This window comes from Plectrocnemia conspersa, unplaced genomic scaffold (assembly GCF_051122295.1).
Source record: "Plectrocnemia conspersa isolate PC_06_02 unplaced genomic scaffold, ASM5112229v1 ptg000008l, whole genome shotgun sequence".
Lineage (NCBI taxonomy): Eukaryota > Metazoa > Arthropoda > Insecta > Trichoptera > Polycentropodidae > Plectrocnemia > Plectrocnemia conspersa.
Window position 1 is genome coordinate 13,842,190 of NW_028277172.1, and position 14,717 is coordinate 13,856,906.

At 30.9% G+C, this 14,717-nt stretch overlaps 2 protein-coding genes across 2 annotated transcripts; both read left to right on the plus strand.

The window, feature by feature from the left end:
- The first annotated feature begins 2,715 nt into the window (after positions 1-2,715).
- LOC148233061 (uncharacterized) lies at positions 2,716-7,377 on the plus strand. Its single transcript, XM_088190204.1, has 3 exons — positions 2,716-2,765; positions 3,281-3,331; positions 5,745-7,377. Exons 2-3 carry the CDS (start codon positions 3,306-3,308, stop codon positions 7,258-7,260), a joined length of 1,542 nt encoding a protein of 513 aa, XP_088046330.1. The 5' UTR covers positions 2,716-2,765; positions 3,281-3,305; the 3' UTR covers positions 7,261-7,377.
- A 2,852-nt stretch (positions 7,378-10,229) lies between these two features.
- LOC148233062 (ribosome biogenesis protein BOP1 homolog) lies at positions 10,230-14,223 on the plus strand. The gene is made up of 16 exons (XM_088190205.1): positions 10,230-10,369; positions 10,606-10,698; positions 10,777-10,839; positions 10,908-11,307; positions 11,376-11,538; positions 11,607-11,748; positions 11,816-11,998; positions 12,068-12,217; positions 12,298-12,465; positions 12,530-12,704; positions 12,766-12,984; positions 13,052-13,155; positions 13,339-13,512; positions 13,588-13,733; positions 13,801-13,950; positions 14,017-14,223. The coding sequence occupies exons 1-16, from the start codon at positions 10,274-10,276 to the stop codon at positions 14,168-14,170; spliced, it is 2,580 nt and encodes an 859-aa protein (XP_088046331.1). The 5' UTR covers positions 10,230-10,273; the 3' UTR covers positions 14,171-14,223.
- Positions 14,224-14,717: the final 494 nt, after the last annotated feature.

Consider the following 14,717-nt stretch of genomic DNA (forward strand, 5'->3'; position numbering starts at 1 on the left):
GAGCTACGCTGTATATTGACAAAACTGGTGAAGCGACGACAAGATGATAACCCATGTCGACTCCGTAACAAATTTTCTTATATAATTTATAATGTCCAACGGCTAACATGTGTCTCGTTGTCACCCCACATTCGCCGTCTTGTGTTCGATTCGGTACTATATCTTTGCTCAATTTTTGTTGTAGTGTTGAACTTTTAATTCAGGTTTTATCATTAATTGTATCAAAGTGAAAGTTATTTTGGACCCTGCGTACAATGGCGTAACTAACCCCCCGAAGACCCCACGACTGTGTGGGTCTAGAGGTGCCAAAAAAAATACAAGAACAATTGAAAAAGGTATCAAAGATAACTACGTTTTTACCAAATAACCTGCATTGATAGAAGAAAGTAGTGAGGATAGAGATAAAGCAGGGAAAGAAACTACTTCTCACAGTAATTAAGACAACCACGCACTACTCGGAACGACGAAGAACCAAGAGCTACTCGAAACAACGGCTATCATACCTCAAGCGAGTTCAGAATCAATTTCTGACAATACAATTTCAATTGTAACCGAAAAAGGGCAAATTTCGAATAAAATCTCATGAAAGATCCATTTCATTCGTATACTACAATAAAAACATTAAATCTGGAGTAACCATAGAAACGTTTTGGTTTTGTTAATCACCAAAGCTAGATTCTGTGTATTGCAAATCATGCTGGCTTTTTGGAAGGGATAATATTACCGTTACAAATTGGCGTTCAGGAACCGTGACTGGCAGGCATTAAGCAAAAAAAAAAGCTTCACGATAAAAGTGATGTTCACATTCAACCTTTTTGCAAAAGAGCAATGGATGCAGAATAAAGGTATAGATTCAGCTTTAAAAATATATTGTATATAATAACGCATTTTTTTAACGAAAAGTCTTAGAAAGTTTAATTAATATTACATTAAAATTAGCAACAAATGAAGTAGCTTTTAAAAGTCACCGAGAAATTTTTGAAGTAGTGTACATTGGATTTTTTTTTTTATTGTTATAATATTAGCAAAATATGATCCAATATTGAGTCATCTTCTAGCTTTACCCAATGGGAGTGTATCATATTCAAGTCCTGCCATACAAAACTTGGGATGAAAGTATTGAATACCAAAACAAAAAGCTATAAAAACAAAGAAATTTACATAAAACTAAAAGAAGATTATAGATTCATAAATCCGGAACATTATTTCAAAAGTATTGCTTATTATAAAATATTTGACTTGGTTATATTTCAGCTTTTGAATTAAAAGTATGGTGACTTTGTCGAAACAATTTTCTTTTCTTTTGCAAAAAAATTTAATAATCTCAGCAAATTCTGAAAAAAATTGGTTCCCCCGCAGAGCCCCTCCACCAAAAAAAAAATATTTTTGGGGAGGGATTCTGCGAAGGAACCAAAATTTCAGTCTTTTATACACATGGCCCCCTCCAAAGGGAGATTTAGGGCTCATCCGTATTTAATGCTACAATCAATCACTGGTATAGGTGCAACCGTAGCGTTTGTTAGTCACCACCTACGTTCGCTTAAACAATAGCGATTCAAATTCTCTCGAGATTTATAACTAAATCATGAAAAATATTGCAACTTGTCGGCGGGTTGTTTTTCAAGCATATTTTATTCGTATATTGTCATGTGCTAAACCCCTGTTTTATATCTGGTATGCCAAAAGAGACAACTGCCCTGCCGATGATTAAGACTTAATAGCGTAATATTTAGATTCTTACATGTGTAGATTTGACTAAAAACTTTTTTATCCTAAACATTTGGGACCTGGTATGTACATTTGGGACCTGCTATCTTTATTTTGCGACCTGTTTTTTCTCACGCTCAATAATTGCATTGTTTTGCGATTTGCATTGATGAATTACAGGGTGGCCCAACTGATGAACTTGACAACTTCATACTTGTGAATTGATGGCGCAATATTTTTGTTGTACTCGGATAAATTTTTTGGTGTAATCCTAGTGAAATATTATTTACTAATAATAATATTCTAACAATTCTATGCAAAAAATGTACGAAACATAATGCCCAACATTTATTATTATCTGTTTCTCATCTTATCATGGATCTTATATGATACATATTTATGATTTCTTAAAACGATAAGAAGAAAACAACAAAACAAAATAGTTTAGTTAAATAGTGAATTGAGAATTACACTCATAAAAAATCGCAGTTTCGAGAGCAAAGCACGGTATTGTTAAATTAAATTAAATATCTACACATGTAAACAAAAAAACTTTACTTCTTTTATTATATAGATTAAAATCTCGAATTTAAAATCTAACTTATATATGCAATAACAATTATGTAATAATAATAAGTTTAAAAATATGTGTAATTGTATAAATTCATTAATCTTGTAATCTATTTTTTGTAGCAAAAAAAGTTTCGATTTGAAGTTCAGTGTAATTTATTTTTTTAAATTATTAAAAAACAATGATATACCGGTAAGCATATGACCGCTATAGCAGTCATATGCTTAGATATACATATGTAGATGTATAATAGAATCTAGATCCAGATCAAATAACAAGATGAGTATTGAATTAATTATAACCATACCATAAAAAACATTACACCGTTATAATATCAACAACTCTCGGGGAAATTCCCTCCAACAATTTTTTTACGATCGTCGACACGTTTATCTATTAGCAATGAAACAGTATAAATACAGTAAGAAGTTTGAAAAGGATTCATTTAACGAGTGGCATCGTGGTTGATTGGTCTCTTTCAGTCGAGGTAAATTATTATTTTCCATGATTATTGTTCACTGTATCATTAATTCGCAATCAAACCTATTTAAATATCATTTTTTGATTATTTTACATTTACATTTTCAATTAAAAACATTTTTTCAAGTAAAACTTAGTGAGAAAATTCTGGTAGAATAATTCTAACTAAAATGTTCAGTCTTTACAAACAGAATTCAAAAAAATATTACATTTTTGGATTATATTTTTATTTGTATAAATATATCAATATTATTTATATTTACATTCTACATAACTAATATATTGATTTAATTCACAAAAAAATAGATTTTTAATTTTTTTTTTCTGATATGCCTCATTTTTTGTGATAGAAAAAAAGTGCAAATAAATAAAGAAGTAGTTTCTGATTAATAAAATTTAAAAATATAGCGGCCATCATCTTGTCATTGAACTTCATATAATAATTATTTATACTGATCGCTTTCGTATAAATCACGTACGCATATGTATTTTATCTATTAAATGTTTATTTTTGTTCAACAGTAAGCAAGCCACTATTCAACCAACCATGAAGTTTTTGGTGCAGCTAGCTTTGTAAGTAGTCTCATTTTTATTATTTTTTATCAAAATAATATACAATTCTATTTTTTGTGGGGCTTCTCTTTCTCTCTACACGTAAACGACGTCTACGAAAAAAATCCAAGATGCTCGGCTTTGTTATGAGAAACTCGTTTTACTTTAACAATCCGTCAGTTATTCGGGTCCTCTTCGACACTAATTTGCAACATTTTTTAATCTGGTTCTATAATTAGAATCCCCGAGTAGTCAAATACTTCTAAATCTAAAAATTTCAAAAAGGTTGAGATATCTTTATATGAGGATATTTGGTTATTACCCGTCTTTGTATCCCAGCTAGCGCCTTTCTTTTAAGAGCGTTACGCGTTAGAATACGATTCGCTGATCACGGGAAATTGCAAGTTGCTAAGCATTCTATTGACAATTCAACTATTCTCGAAGAATTCCAGTTTTGAGTATCGAAAAGTTTTCGCGCCACGATCGCGTTCTCTTCTAATCCCCGTTAGAACCAGGTCTAGCTCTGGTATTAAACATTGATCTATTTAATATCAGCTACGAAGAGCTGATCCGGTTCGTATCATTTAATTATGATATTTTATTATTGTGATTTTAGATTCTTATATACCATATATATTTTTGACCATCGGGGTGTAACCTGTTAGGTCATAATAGTCTTGAAAGTTAATCTATACAAATAAATAATGTTGTACTTTACCCCTTCTCGGTCATGCCCAAGTTAACTCGGATATTTGTATTTTGTGAATTCTCATCTCAAAAATCAGCAAATTTCTCGAGAAAATGACCATAGCCTTTTTTGTTGAAAATTAAATTTGTACGAATATTTTTAAATGTTTTAAAACGGCTGCATATTTTTATACCACTACATAAAAAGGGTGGGTCCGTGCAAAAAGTTTTTAAGTAATTTCTAAAAAAAGTACTGTGACCGAGAAGAAGTTAATATTGTATGCACATAAATATAAATATGTTCTCAAAAATTAATATTTTGATGTTAATATATTGGAAATTGAATAAAAAAAGTTACTATGTTGGTTATCATTTACTTATAAATAATAAATAAAACTATTTTTTCATATAAATAAGAGAGAAAAATTCCATGCCAATAGTTTATCAGCAAAATATCTGCTTTCTAAAAATATAGAGAAACTCGAAGCAATAATTGATTACAATAATTGTATTATATTTTGCAAAAACACTATAAAAAAATACTGTTTTTTTTTTAATTAACGTTGTGTCGTTAAGTAAGATAAAACAATTAATTATTAAAAATACTTTCTTACTGATTCTTAATCTTCTTAATGAAATTGTTTACATACCAATTATATAAATAAAATTATGTATCTATATTGCTGTACTTAACATTTAATAAGCATTTAATATTAATATATTTCAAATCTGGTCATCGTGATATAGATTATCCCAATGCTTAAAAATAATAAGTTTTTTTAGGGCTTTATTAGAAGTATATATGATACTTTTATATGGCAATATATTTAATTAATATATCGAACATGTTTCTTTTTAAACCCTATGACTACCACTCGAAAATCGCTGTTTGTAAAATAGATGAAATTTGCATAGTTTTTAAGTAAATAAAAAAATTACCTCCAAACGATTTAAATTTTCATGAATTTATTTAGTAGAAAAATATAAGAATTTCATTTTTTGTGATTTTGCTTGTTTCTCTTAACAATTCTTCATTAACAAGAAATTCTTAAAAAAAATTTGAAAGTTCATTTTAAATGATTTTTTCATTAGAAATTTCTTACTGTGATCCTTAACCTTCATGGAACACTTTTGATTACAAGAGAAAAATCTGGAACACCAAAATCACAAGTCTTAAAACTAATAGTATAAATATACATACATATATGCATTAACATTACTTTTTATAAAACATGTAGATTACATAACCGGAAAAAACAACAATTAAAAAACAGTTTGTTTAAATATTACTTACTTCAAATAATCGAGATATGAAATAATAAAAAGATATGATTGGAAATCAAAAGTCTAAATCTTACAATAGACTGATGTTAGATTTTGATTTATTTATTTATTAGATTTTATTTAAAATTATAATATTAATTGTTAATATATTTAATAAACATAATAGTTGTTAAAACTGTAATTAAAACTACTCTTTTATTAAAATGAAACTATTTTAAAAAAAATTAATGCAATAATTTGAGCTTTTCATCTTTTGCAGATTTCAGTAATATTAAGTCTTATAATATAAGACATATGCTATATATAGCTAGCCCCATTCATTCATCTATAATCTTTTGCGATTTTTTGTTATCAATAATTATTATCAATAATATAATAAATTCGGAAATTTTGTTTTCGACTGAATTAAAATCGGCTACTTTTAGAAACAATCTAATATATACTGTTATTGTTTTTGTTACAGTTGCTGTTTGCTGGGTTTAGGGTTGGCAGACCAACCTACTTACCAGGTTGAGAATCTCGATTCTTCATCCGGCCTCCTCTACGACTACCTAACTAAAGTGGTATTTGCAAATGGCGATTGGAAACTGGTCGTTCACGCCGACACCAGCGAACTAGCCCGCAAAGTCAACCTAATGCGCGACTCGTACAATATCCTCAAGGCTCTCTGCGCTGTTAAGGATTGTCCTAGCTTCGAACGCATGAACTTCTTGTACGGATCAGTCTTGAGCAAGGCTGATACATATGATAAAATGACCGCTAGCAGCGCCGACAACGTAGCGCATCAAATCTCTGGAATGCCAAGGAACGACATGGCCATCCAGATGGTCGAACAAGTCAAGAAACACGACCATGACGAAATCGTACCCAAAGATCGCGTCACTTTCCTCAAAGCGGCTATTTCGTATTATAACACTGATTCCAAGATGCAGAAGACTCAAGAGTATTACGAAAAGAACGTTCAATTGTACAATGATATTAAAAATCAACAAGAAAAGATTAAGACAGATAAGGATGTCGATAGGGACATCAACTATCACATTCAATCCCTTAGTCTTTTATCTTTGGACATGGAAAAGGAATACTCCTATTTAGTTGAAGCTTTGTATTACGGACAAAACAAAGTCTTGCATCCTGAAATCATCAAACCAGAAACTTTATTGGCTGAATTGTTGAAATCTAACCCGCACGTATCTAAACCGAGCATGTACCCTTATCCGTTGACTCCAGAAAATGTTCACAACATATTGCATTTGATCAGCTTGGATATCTTCAGACTCAAAAATAAATTGGTATTTGTAATCTCAGTACCGTTGGTAGAAGATACGGTATACAACCTTTACAATTTATTGCCTCTGCCGGTCCAATCTTCCGAAGGAACTTTCGTCTTTATCCAACCTGGCTCTGATAATATAGCCGTTTCAGAGAACAAGAAAAAGTACGCCGTTATGGATGTTCTAAGATACTGCTCCCATTTGAACCACAAGATGATGATGTGCAAACCAGAACCAGTTTATTCCATGATTGAAAGACCCATCTGCGAAACGGAACTCATGTCAGAAAAGAACACCATCCCGTCCAGCTGCAACACCAGAGTGGTGAGGAACAACATGGATGTGTGGTACAAGATGAAGAGCAGGAACGCTTGGGTGTTCGTCAAGTCAAAGCCTGAAGATATGACGGTCGAGTGCAAGAATGGTAATCCAACCCATGTCAAGATCTCCAAGACTGGAATCTTCACGATCGGTGATGGTTGCAGGGGTAACTCTAAAGGACAAATTCTAGAGTCTTGGGGACCCAGCTCGAAGAACCCTAACGATATCACTCCGTCAGTTAGTATTACTGGTGATCGCTGTTGTAGCAAGGAAATTATAGAAAATACTTACTATCATATCAAGCCTTCGACGTTGAAGGTGTCCAATACCAATCTTTACAACATTGGAAAGATCTCAAAAAAGATCAGGAATAAGGAAGAATAATTTTATATTCTCAAGTCAAAGTTGCACTTATTATACCGTATTTGTTTAATATTTGTATAATATGATTTGTTGTACATATTTTACTAAAACGATGCAAAAATACATGTTTATAGAATACTTACCTTTTTTATTTATCATATAATAAAAAATAATAGTTACAACTCAGTCAACATTATAGCCAATTCGCTGAACAGTAAAATGATTATAACATACTCATAAAAAACACAAATGGTAAAAACATACATATCAAAAAAATATATTTTAATTTATGCGTATAAAATCACAGTGCCGTCTAGCACAGTTTTATATTTTATTTAAATACAAAAACGTTAATTTAATGGCTCTGTACACGGCTAAAATCACAAAAATGTCTGTCCTCGCTATTTAATTCCCTCCAATCCTTTAAAAAGAATGACCATTTATAAAAAAAAGTAAATCTTGTGTAAAATTAGATCTTATTGTTTACATAAGTTTCACATTTGAAGCTCATGAATCTAAAAAGTTGTCATCTCAAAAATATGAAAGTTGATGCCAGATTTTTCGTAAGCATAGCTTTGCGAAAGGACGGAAAGGCAGTCGGTGCGTCGAACACATACAATAAAAACGTTAGACCCAGATCTTCAACTTTTTAACCAGTCCACAAATTCAATACTCAACAACGTAGCTATATTATATATTGTTGACAAATATAAGATTTAGAAGTAAATAATTATATTGATTATTTTGAAATATTCATTTTTAATAACATAAAAACATAAAATAATTAAATTCATATAATTAGTTTTAGTTTTTAGGGGGATTGATTTTTTTCAACGAGAAATTTTACGTGAAACTGAAAAGAAGATGCAATGATTTATTTCTCTTACTACCATTACGTTAATAATAAAATACATATAAAAATATCATTTTAATGTTGAACCAAACATCACAGTTTGATTTAATACTTTCATAATTTAATCGAATACTGATATTAGATTGAAATTAGAATCCCTTACTGTACTGCCCTTTGTGCCTAGTGGTGACGTAAGAAGTATATTTTTAAATCTGTATGAAGTATTGATATACTTTTTTCAACATATATATGTATAAGGTGCAATTGGAATATATTCTCAGTTTCCCTTAAGAGTGTGGAGTCACTATGAAGCTGCTGCTGAGAGGTCACCCAAAACGACCGATTTCACAATTCAATAAATTCTCTTTTTCACTGCAGAATTATTTTAAAAAATCTATAAATCTTATCGATTTTGTTAATTCATATTCAAGTAAGCATTCAGGAAAATCATATCCTAAATATAACATTATCCAAGTGTGCACCATCGCGTTGCAAACATTGTTTAAATCTGTGAAATTAAACATTAAATTTGTGAAAACTCGCTGGCACATTGTGAGTGGAATAGCGGCCATCAGTTCTTGAACATTCTTTTTCAATTGGACTATAGTAGCTAGTCTGTTGTTATAAACTCTTTAAATATGAGTTTTCCTACAAACATTTAATTAACTGTGTCCTGTTGTTGTAAGCTTCGAGTTCTTGCAATTCCAGGAAGAAAAAATCATGTAAAATTGTTGTGTATCGATTACATATATATAAGTACCCTCAAATTCGTTACCTTAAGCACCCACATCACAATACAATACGCAACACCGGTGGTTTGGTTTGGACGTTAGCATGCAGGATATAAGCGAGCAATTTATTAATTTTTTTATATTTAATAAAATAAACAGAATACAAGAATTATAAATTTAAAACATTTATTCCAGAATTGAAACACATACATAAAAAAAGAACCATAAAGACTATACAAAATGTTTTTAATATATAAACATAACATTAAAAATTACAAATAAAATAAATATTACAAAAATTCAAAACTAAATCTTAAAATGATAATGCAAACATACAACTTGGGAGGTTTGGTTACAATTTATATACTGTAGGATGTACAATGATAACGGTTTGTTGAAAAGCTTCGTGTACGAAAAGTTCCATTTTCAATATTCACATATTAAAAGGACGGAGGAAGTTGATCCATAACTGCTGATAGATAATGTAAATTTAACGCAACACACGATTGCATAAATACTTCCAGTCGACCACCACAACACCAACGGACAAAGGTTTGAACTGACATTTGACGTTTAATAGCGATAGCAGTGACATTAGCGGCGATAGGCCGAACTGAATTGGGATGTGGGCACTTGGGCAGGTTTGCCGAGACCCTAGAAAAATAAAAACCGACATCAAATAATGAATCTCAACTAAGCTAGTTGTTTGAGATGTATGTACTGATGTATTTCAGGTATAATTTCCTTTAGTCCTTTTTTTACATACAATAAATAAAAAGAGTGAAACATTGCCTTCTAAAGCACCAACTTTTTAAGAAGTACCTTAGCAAAAAACATTATTAACCAACGCAGCTCCGTTTGTGTTAAAATTTGTTTGCAAATTATTGTTACCTCTGTTGCTTTTTGAACCTTTAAAAATATTAGACATGGGAGAAAATATTCAACGAATGTAAATTAGTAGCAGACAATTTAAGTACTCGATCTGAATTTTCAGATCGACGAAAAAGGAAGAAGCAAAGAAATAATGAAGAATCAACAACAGCACCAGCTGAATTATATTAATATAATGTTTTTATAGATTGTATTATCGGTAATATGAGCTAAGTTAGATGACAACTAAATAATCCAAATAAATACATGCTTTATGATTTTTTTTATTTATAGCATTTTAGAATTTGTGCAATTGTCTCTGTGTTCAGTTGTCTGGTCACCATAAAATTCACAGTAATTCAAATTAAAAAAAATATCGAAACGATGAAGTCTAAATTTAAATAAAAAATAATGTAACCACACATTTTGCTTAATAATATGTTTTACTACTCTTTTGTCAAATAAACGATTAATATAATAACTTACAAATTTTATTTATTTAAATTAATGGCTAACGTCAAACATGTGTTACGACCAAAAGTACAGACTTCATCTTGACGTTTCGCACGTGCGTTCGAACATGCCTCCGTTGCGAGAAGGGTTAAAGAGAAAAACTATTAAAAATGAACCGCTTGTTAAAGAAAAAACCAAAACTGAAACAGAGAGCGACGAATCGGTAGGAATTATAGTCTTTTTTCATTCTTGTTGCATACTTTAAATATAGTTTTAGGTTATGTTTACTAAGAAGCATGCGATTTTAGCATTGTTTTCTAATTAAACAACAATTTAGATTGTTTACTTGTATTTAAAACCATAATATAAACGTTCGCTTATAACTTGAGATCTATATATTTGTTAAAAATCACTTTAATTGCATTGATAATTGATAATATACATATTCGTATTTTTTAGGGTGTCGATGATTTACTCGGTAAAATAAACGATGATAATGAGGATAGTACTGACTCGGAAGGTGAAGTGGAGCAATCGGATGAAGAATTAGATGTAATATTTAAGAACACCTTTATTATTATGTACATATGTCAAATATAGATAAAGAACTTATTTTTATTATTATTTTAGCAACCAATCTTTGCTTCGGACGATGAAGAAGTTGATTCAGCAGCAGAATCTAGCGATCTTGAAGTAGCTTACTGTTTCAATTAATAAAATATAATAAACTTATAATATTTGTTGAATTTTTATTTGTGTAGGATAGTGAAGATGATGATGACGATGATGGAGATGATGATGATGAAGAGGAATCTTCTGATGCTGTAACATCACCGAAAAAAGTTGTTGATAATAAAAGCAAAGTAGCAAAATCAAATAAAAAAGAAGTAGCTAAACCATTTGCTGATGAAAGTGACGATGAAGATGCTGATATCTCTGATCAAGATGATCTTCCATCTGATTCTCCAAATGTCAAATTAGCAATGAAGAAAACGCGAAGTCAAACTAAATCTGTTGAAATAAGTAAAAATTTAAGCTCGAATAATAGTGTAATTAATGATACGAAGAAAGCGAAGGCAAAAAAAAATAAAAAAGTAAAATCAACAGAAGTATCAAAGACGAATTCTGATGAAGTAAATTCTACTGATGTCAATAAAAAAGGTTGCTAAAAGTTATTTATATTTATGAAAGTTTGTTTGTGAATTTAATATATGTATATGTTTTGATAGATGAATATGAAGGTGGAGATACTTCCGACGAAGAAGATAGAAGAAACACTGTCGGGAAAATACCCATGGAATGGTATAATGAATACCCTCATATTGGATACGATTTAGATGGAAAACAGATTCTAAAACCTCTACAGCGGGATCAGATAGAAGAATTCTTAAAGTATTTATTATATTAAATGTTTTTATTAGAATTTTTAAATGAATATTGTATGATATTTATATAAACAGGCGATGTGAAGATCCTGATTTCTGGAGAACTGTACGCGATCCAATGACTGGTCAAGATGTCGTTTTGAGCAAAGGAGATTTGGAAATTCTCGCTAGAATGAGACAAGGAAAGACTCCAGATCCTTCGTTCAATGATTATCCAGTTAGTATATCTTAATATTGGAAATATAAATATAGATGTAATTAATGGGTTTAATTCATTTAAATAGGAATGGGTCGAGTGGTTCTCTAGTCAAGTGTTGCAAACTCCAGTGAGAGCTTTCCCTGAGCACAAAAGATCGTTTTTGCCATCAGCTCTTGAACAAAGACAGATAAATAAGTTGGTTCATGCTCTCAAAGCTGGTTGGATCAAGACTAGGAAGGAAGATTGGTTGGAAAGACAAAAGAAAAAGGTTTGCTTGTTAATTAAAGAATTAAAATTTAACGATGTAATATGTATTTAATGTTATTTTTTGTTATAGGAAAAACAATTTTATATGCTGTGGAGTAGTGACGATCGAGCTGAAGAAATGAGGCGGATAAGGAATCATATTCCAGCGCCAAAGCGGGCTCTTCCTGGACACGCCGAGAGCTATAATCCTCCTCCGGAATATTTATTAGATGATCGTGAGGTATAAATCTTAAAATGTCTTTTGTTTATGAAACTAAACTTATTGTTTTTTTATGACTTATTCTTACTATTTTATTATAGATGAAACAATGGAAGAAAATGGAGAACACACCGTGGAGAAGAAAATACTCATTTTTGCCTCAGAAATTCAGTTCTTTGAGAGAAGTACCTGCTTTCACTCGCTACACCAGAGAGCGTTTCTTGAGATGTCTTGATCTTTATCTGGCGCCGAGAGCCATTAAAATGAGAGTAAGTATCAATCATCAATTAGTTGTAGTATAATAAAACAATTACTAATTAGTATTTTGTTTAGTTAACGATAGATCCACATCAATTGGTTCCGAAACTACCGAATCCCCAAGATCTTCAACCATTCCCGACGCAAGAGAGTCTGGTGTATCGCGGCCACACTGACATGGTTAGATGTATCGACGTCGATCCAAGCGGACAATACTTGTTCTCTGGTTGTGAAGACGGAACTGTTAAAGGTATATTTTTGTATCATATGTTATTAATTTAATGTATATTAATTCGATTTGTATTGATTAGTATGGGAAATCAGCACCGGCCGTTGCCTGAAAACGATTAAATTAGACAATCCGATCAAATGCATTCAATCGGCTCCAGGTGTTGCTCTATCTTTGATAGCAGTGGCTTGCGGTAAAAGGTTATTGCTAATTTCACCCGGAAGCAGTATCGGAGATCATAAAATAGCCGAGAGGACCGATGAGTTATTGGCTGAAGGACCAGATAATTCAGACGTTATTAGTAAGTTATTTAATGGATAAAAACTAGAAGTTTTGAAAATTTGCATGATAATGATTTTCATTTTTAGCCGATAATCGTATAAATACTGCCGTTAAATGGGATACAGTTTCAAAAGAAGATTGGGAATTAGGCATAAGAATTAGTATTACTCATTTTAAAGAAGTTAAACAGGTAAATATTTATCATTCATTTTATTTGCACCTTTCACATGCTTGTCTCTAACATTACCAGGTTCTCTAAAAATATCAAGCAATAAAATAGTTTATATTAAAAAATTAATTTGTTCAAAAATATAGGTTTTTTTTTAAATCTGCAATTACTCCAGTAGTTTAAAAATAATATTTTTATTTCTAGGTTAACTGGCATGGACGTGGAGATTATGTTTGTGTCGTTTTACCAGACGGTCTAAATAGATCGGTAGTAGTACACCAGATTTCTCGAAGACGTTCACAACTACCGTTTTCAAAATCTAAAGGACTCGTACAGTGTGCACTATTCCATCCAATAAGACCGTATCTATTTGTTGCTGTTAGTATTATATTTTATTTATATTAAATATAAACTTTTATTCATATAATAAAAATTAATGATTTAATTTTATAGACACAACGTATAGTGAGAGTATATGATTTAGTAAAACAAGAATTGTTCAAAAAGTTACTCACATCCGCCCAATGGATTAGCTCAATGGCTATCCACCCGGCTGGTGATAATTTATTAGTCGCTACTTATGATAAGAAAATGATGTGGTTAGTATTATTTCAAATCAATCAAATATTATTATTGTATCAATCAAATAAATATTTTCGTTAATAGGTTTGACTTGGATCTATCTACAAAACCTTATCAAACATTGCGACTTCACGGCGCTGCAGTTAGAGGCGTAGCTTTCCATAAACGTTATCCATTGTTTGCGTCAGGATCTGACGATCGTAAATTAATTGTATCGCACGGAATGGTCTATAAGTAAGAATCGTATACATTTGTGATTTTTATTTTTTAGTCGTATTAATTTTATAAATTTTATTTTAGTGATCTATTACAAAATCCATTAATTGTTCCATTGAAACAATTACAAACTCATGAACCTTATGATGATTTTGGAATATTAGATGTGGTGTTCCATCCGTTGCAGCCTTGGGTGTTCTCAGCTGGTGCTGATTTCACTATCAGACTATATACATAATGTATTGTGTTTTTTATCCTTCGATTAAATGTAAATACAATATTTTAAATAATTGCTAGTTGTATTTTTTCCTAAAATAAAAAATAACCTCGCATGGACAAATTAAAATATTTATTGCAAATTAAAATTGTAAGCAATTAAATATAGATTATTTTTTATATATATGTCAATGATCATGGCTAAAAATTGTAGTAGCTAATAAAAAAATAATATACCAGTGGTTAGAGAATTAATGCAGTAGTAAACAGGCTTTAGTGCTGCCTCTGGTAAATAAGCCCAGCTAATGACGAAAGTCGATAAAAAAAAGCTAATTGTTCAATTCCTGTCAACCTTTGGGGTTTGGCTTTTACATTTCGCCTTAGGGTTTGAAAGTATCTGATGCAGCAATTTTTATTATTAGATATTATGGAGAACGCACATTTAATTTAAAAAAAGATTCTAATTTATTTAGTTGTACTGTGTGGGACGTATTTCACGATCTTGAATCAAATTTCTACAAAGGGCGCATTGTAATTTTGCACAAAAACAAGGATCAATGTGTCACGAA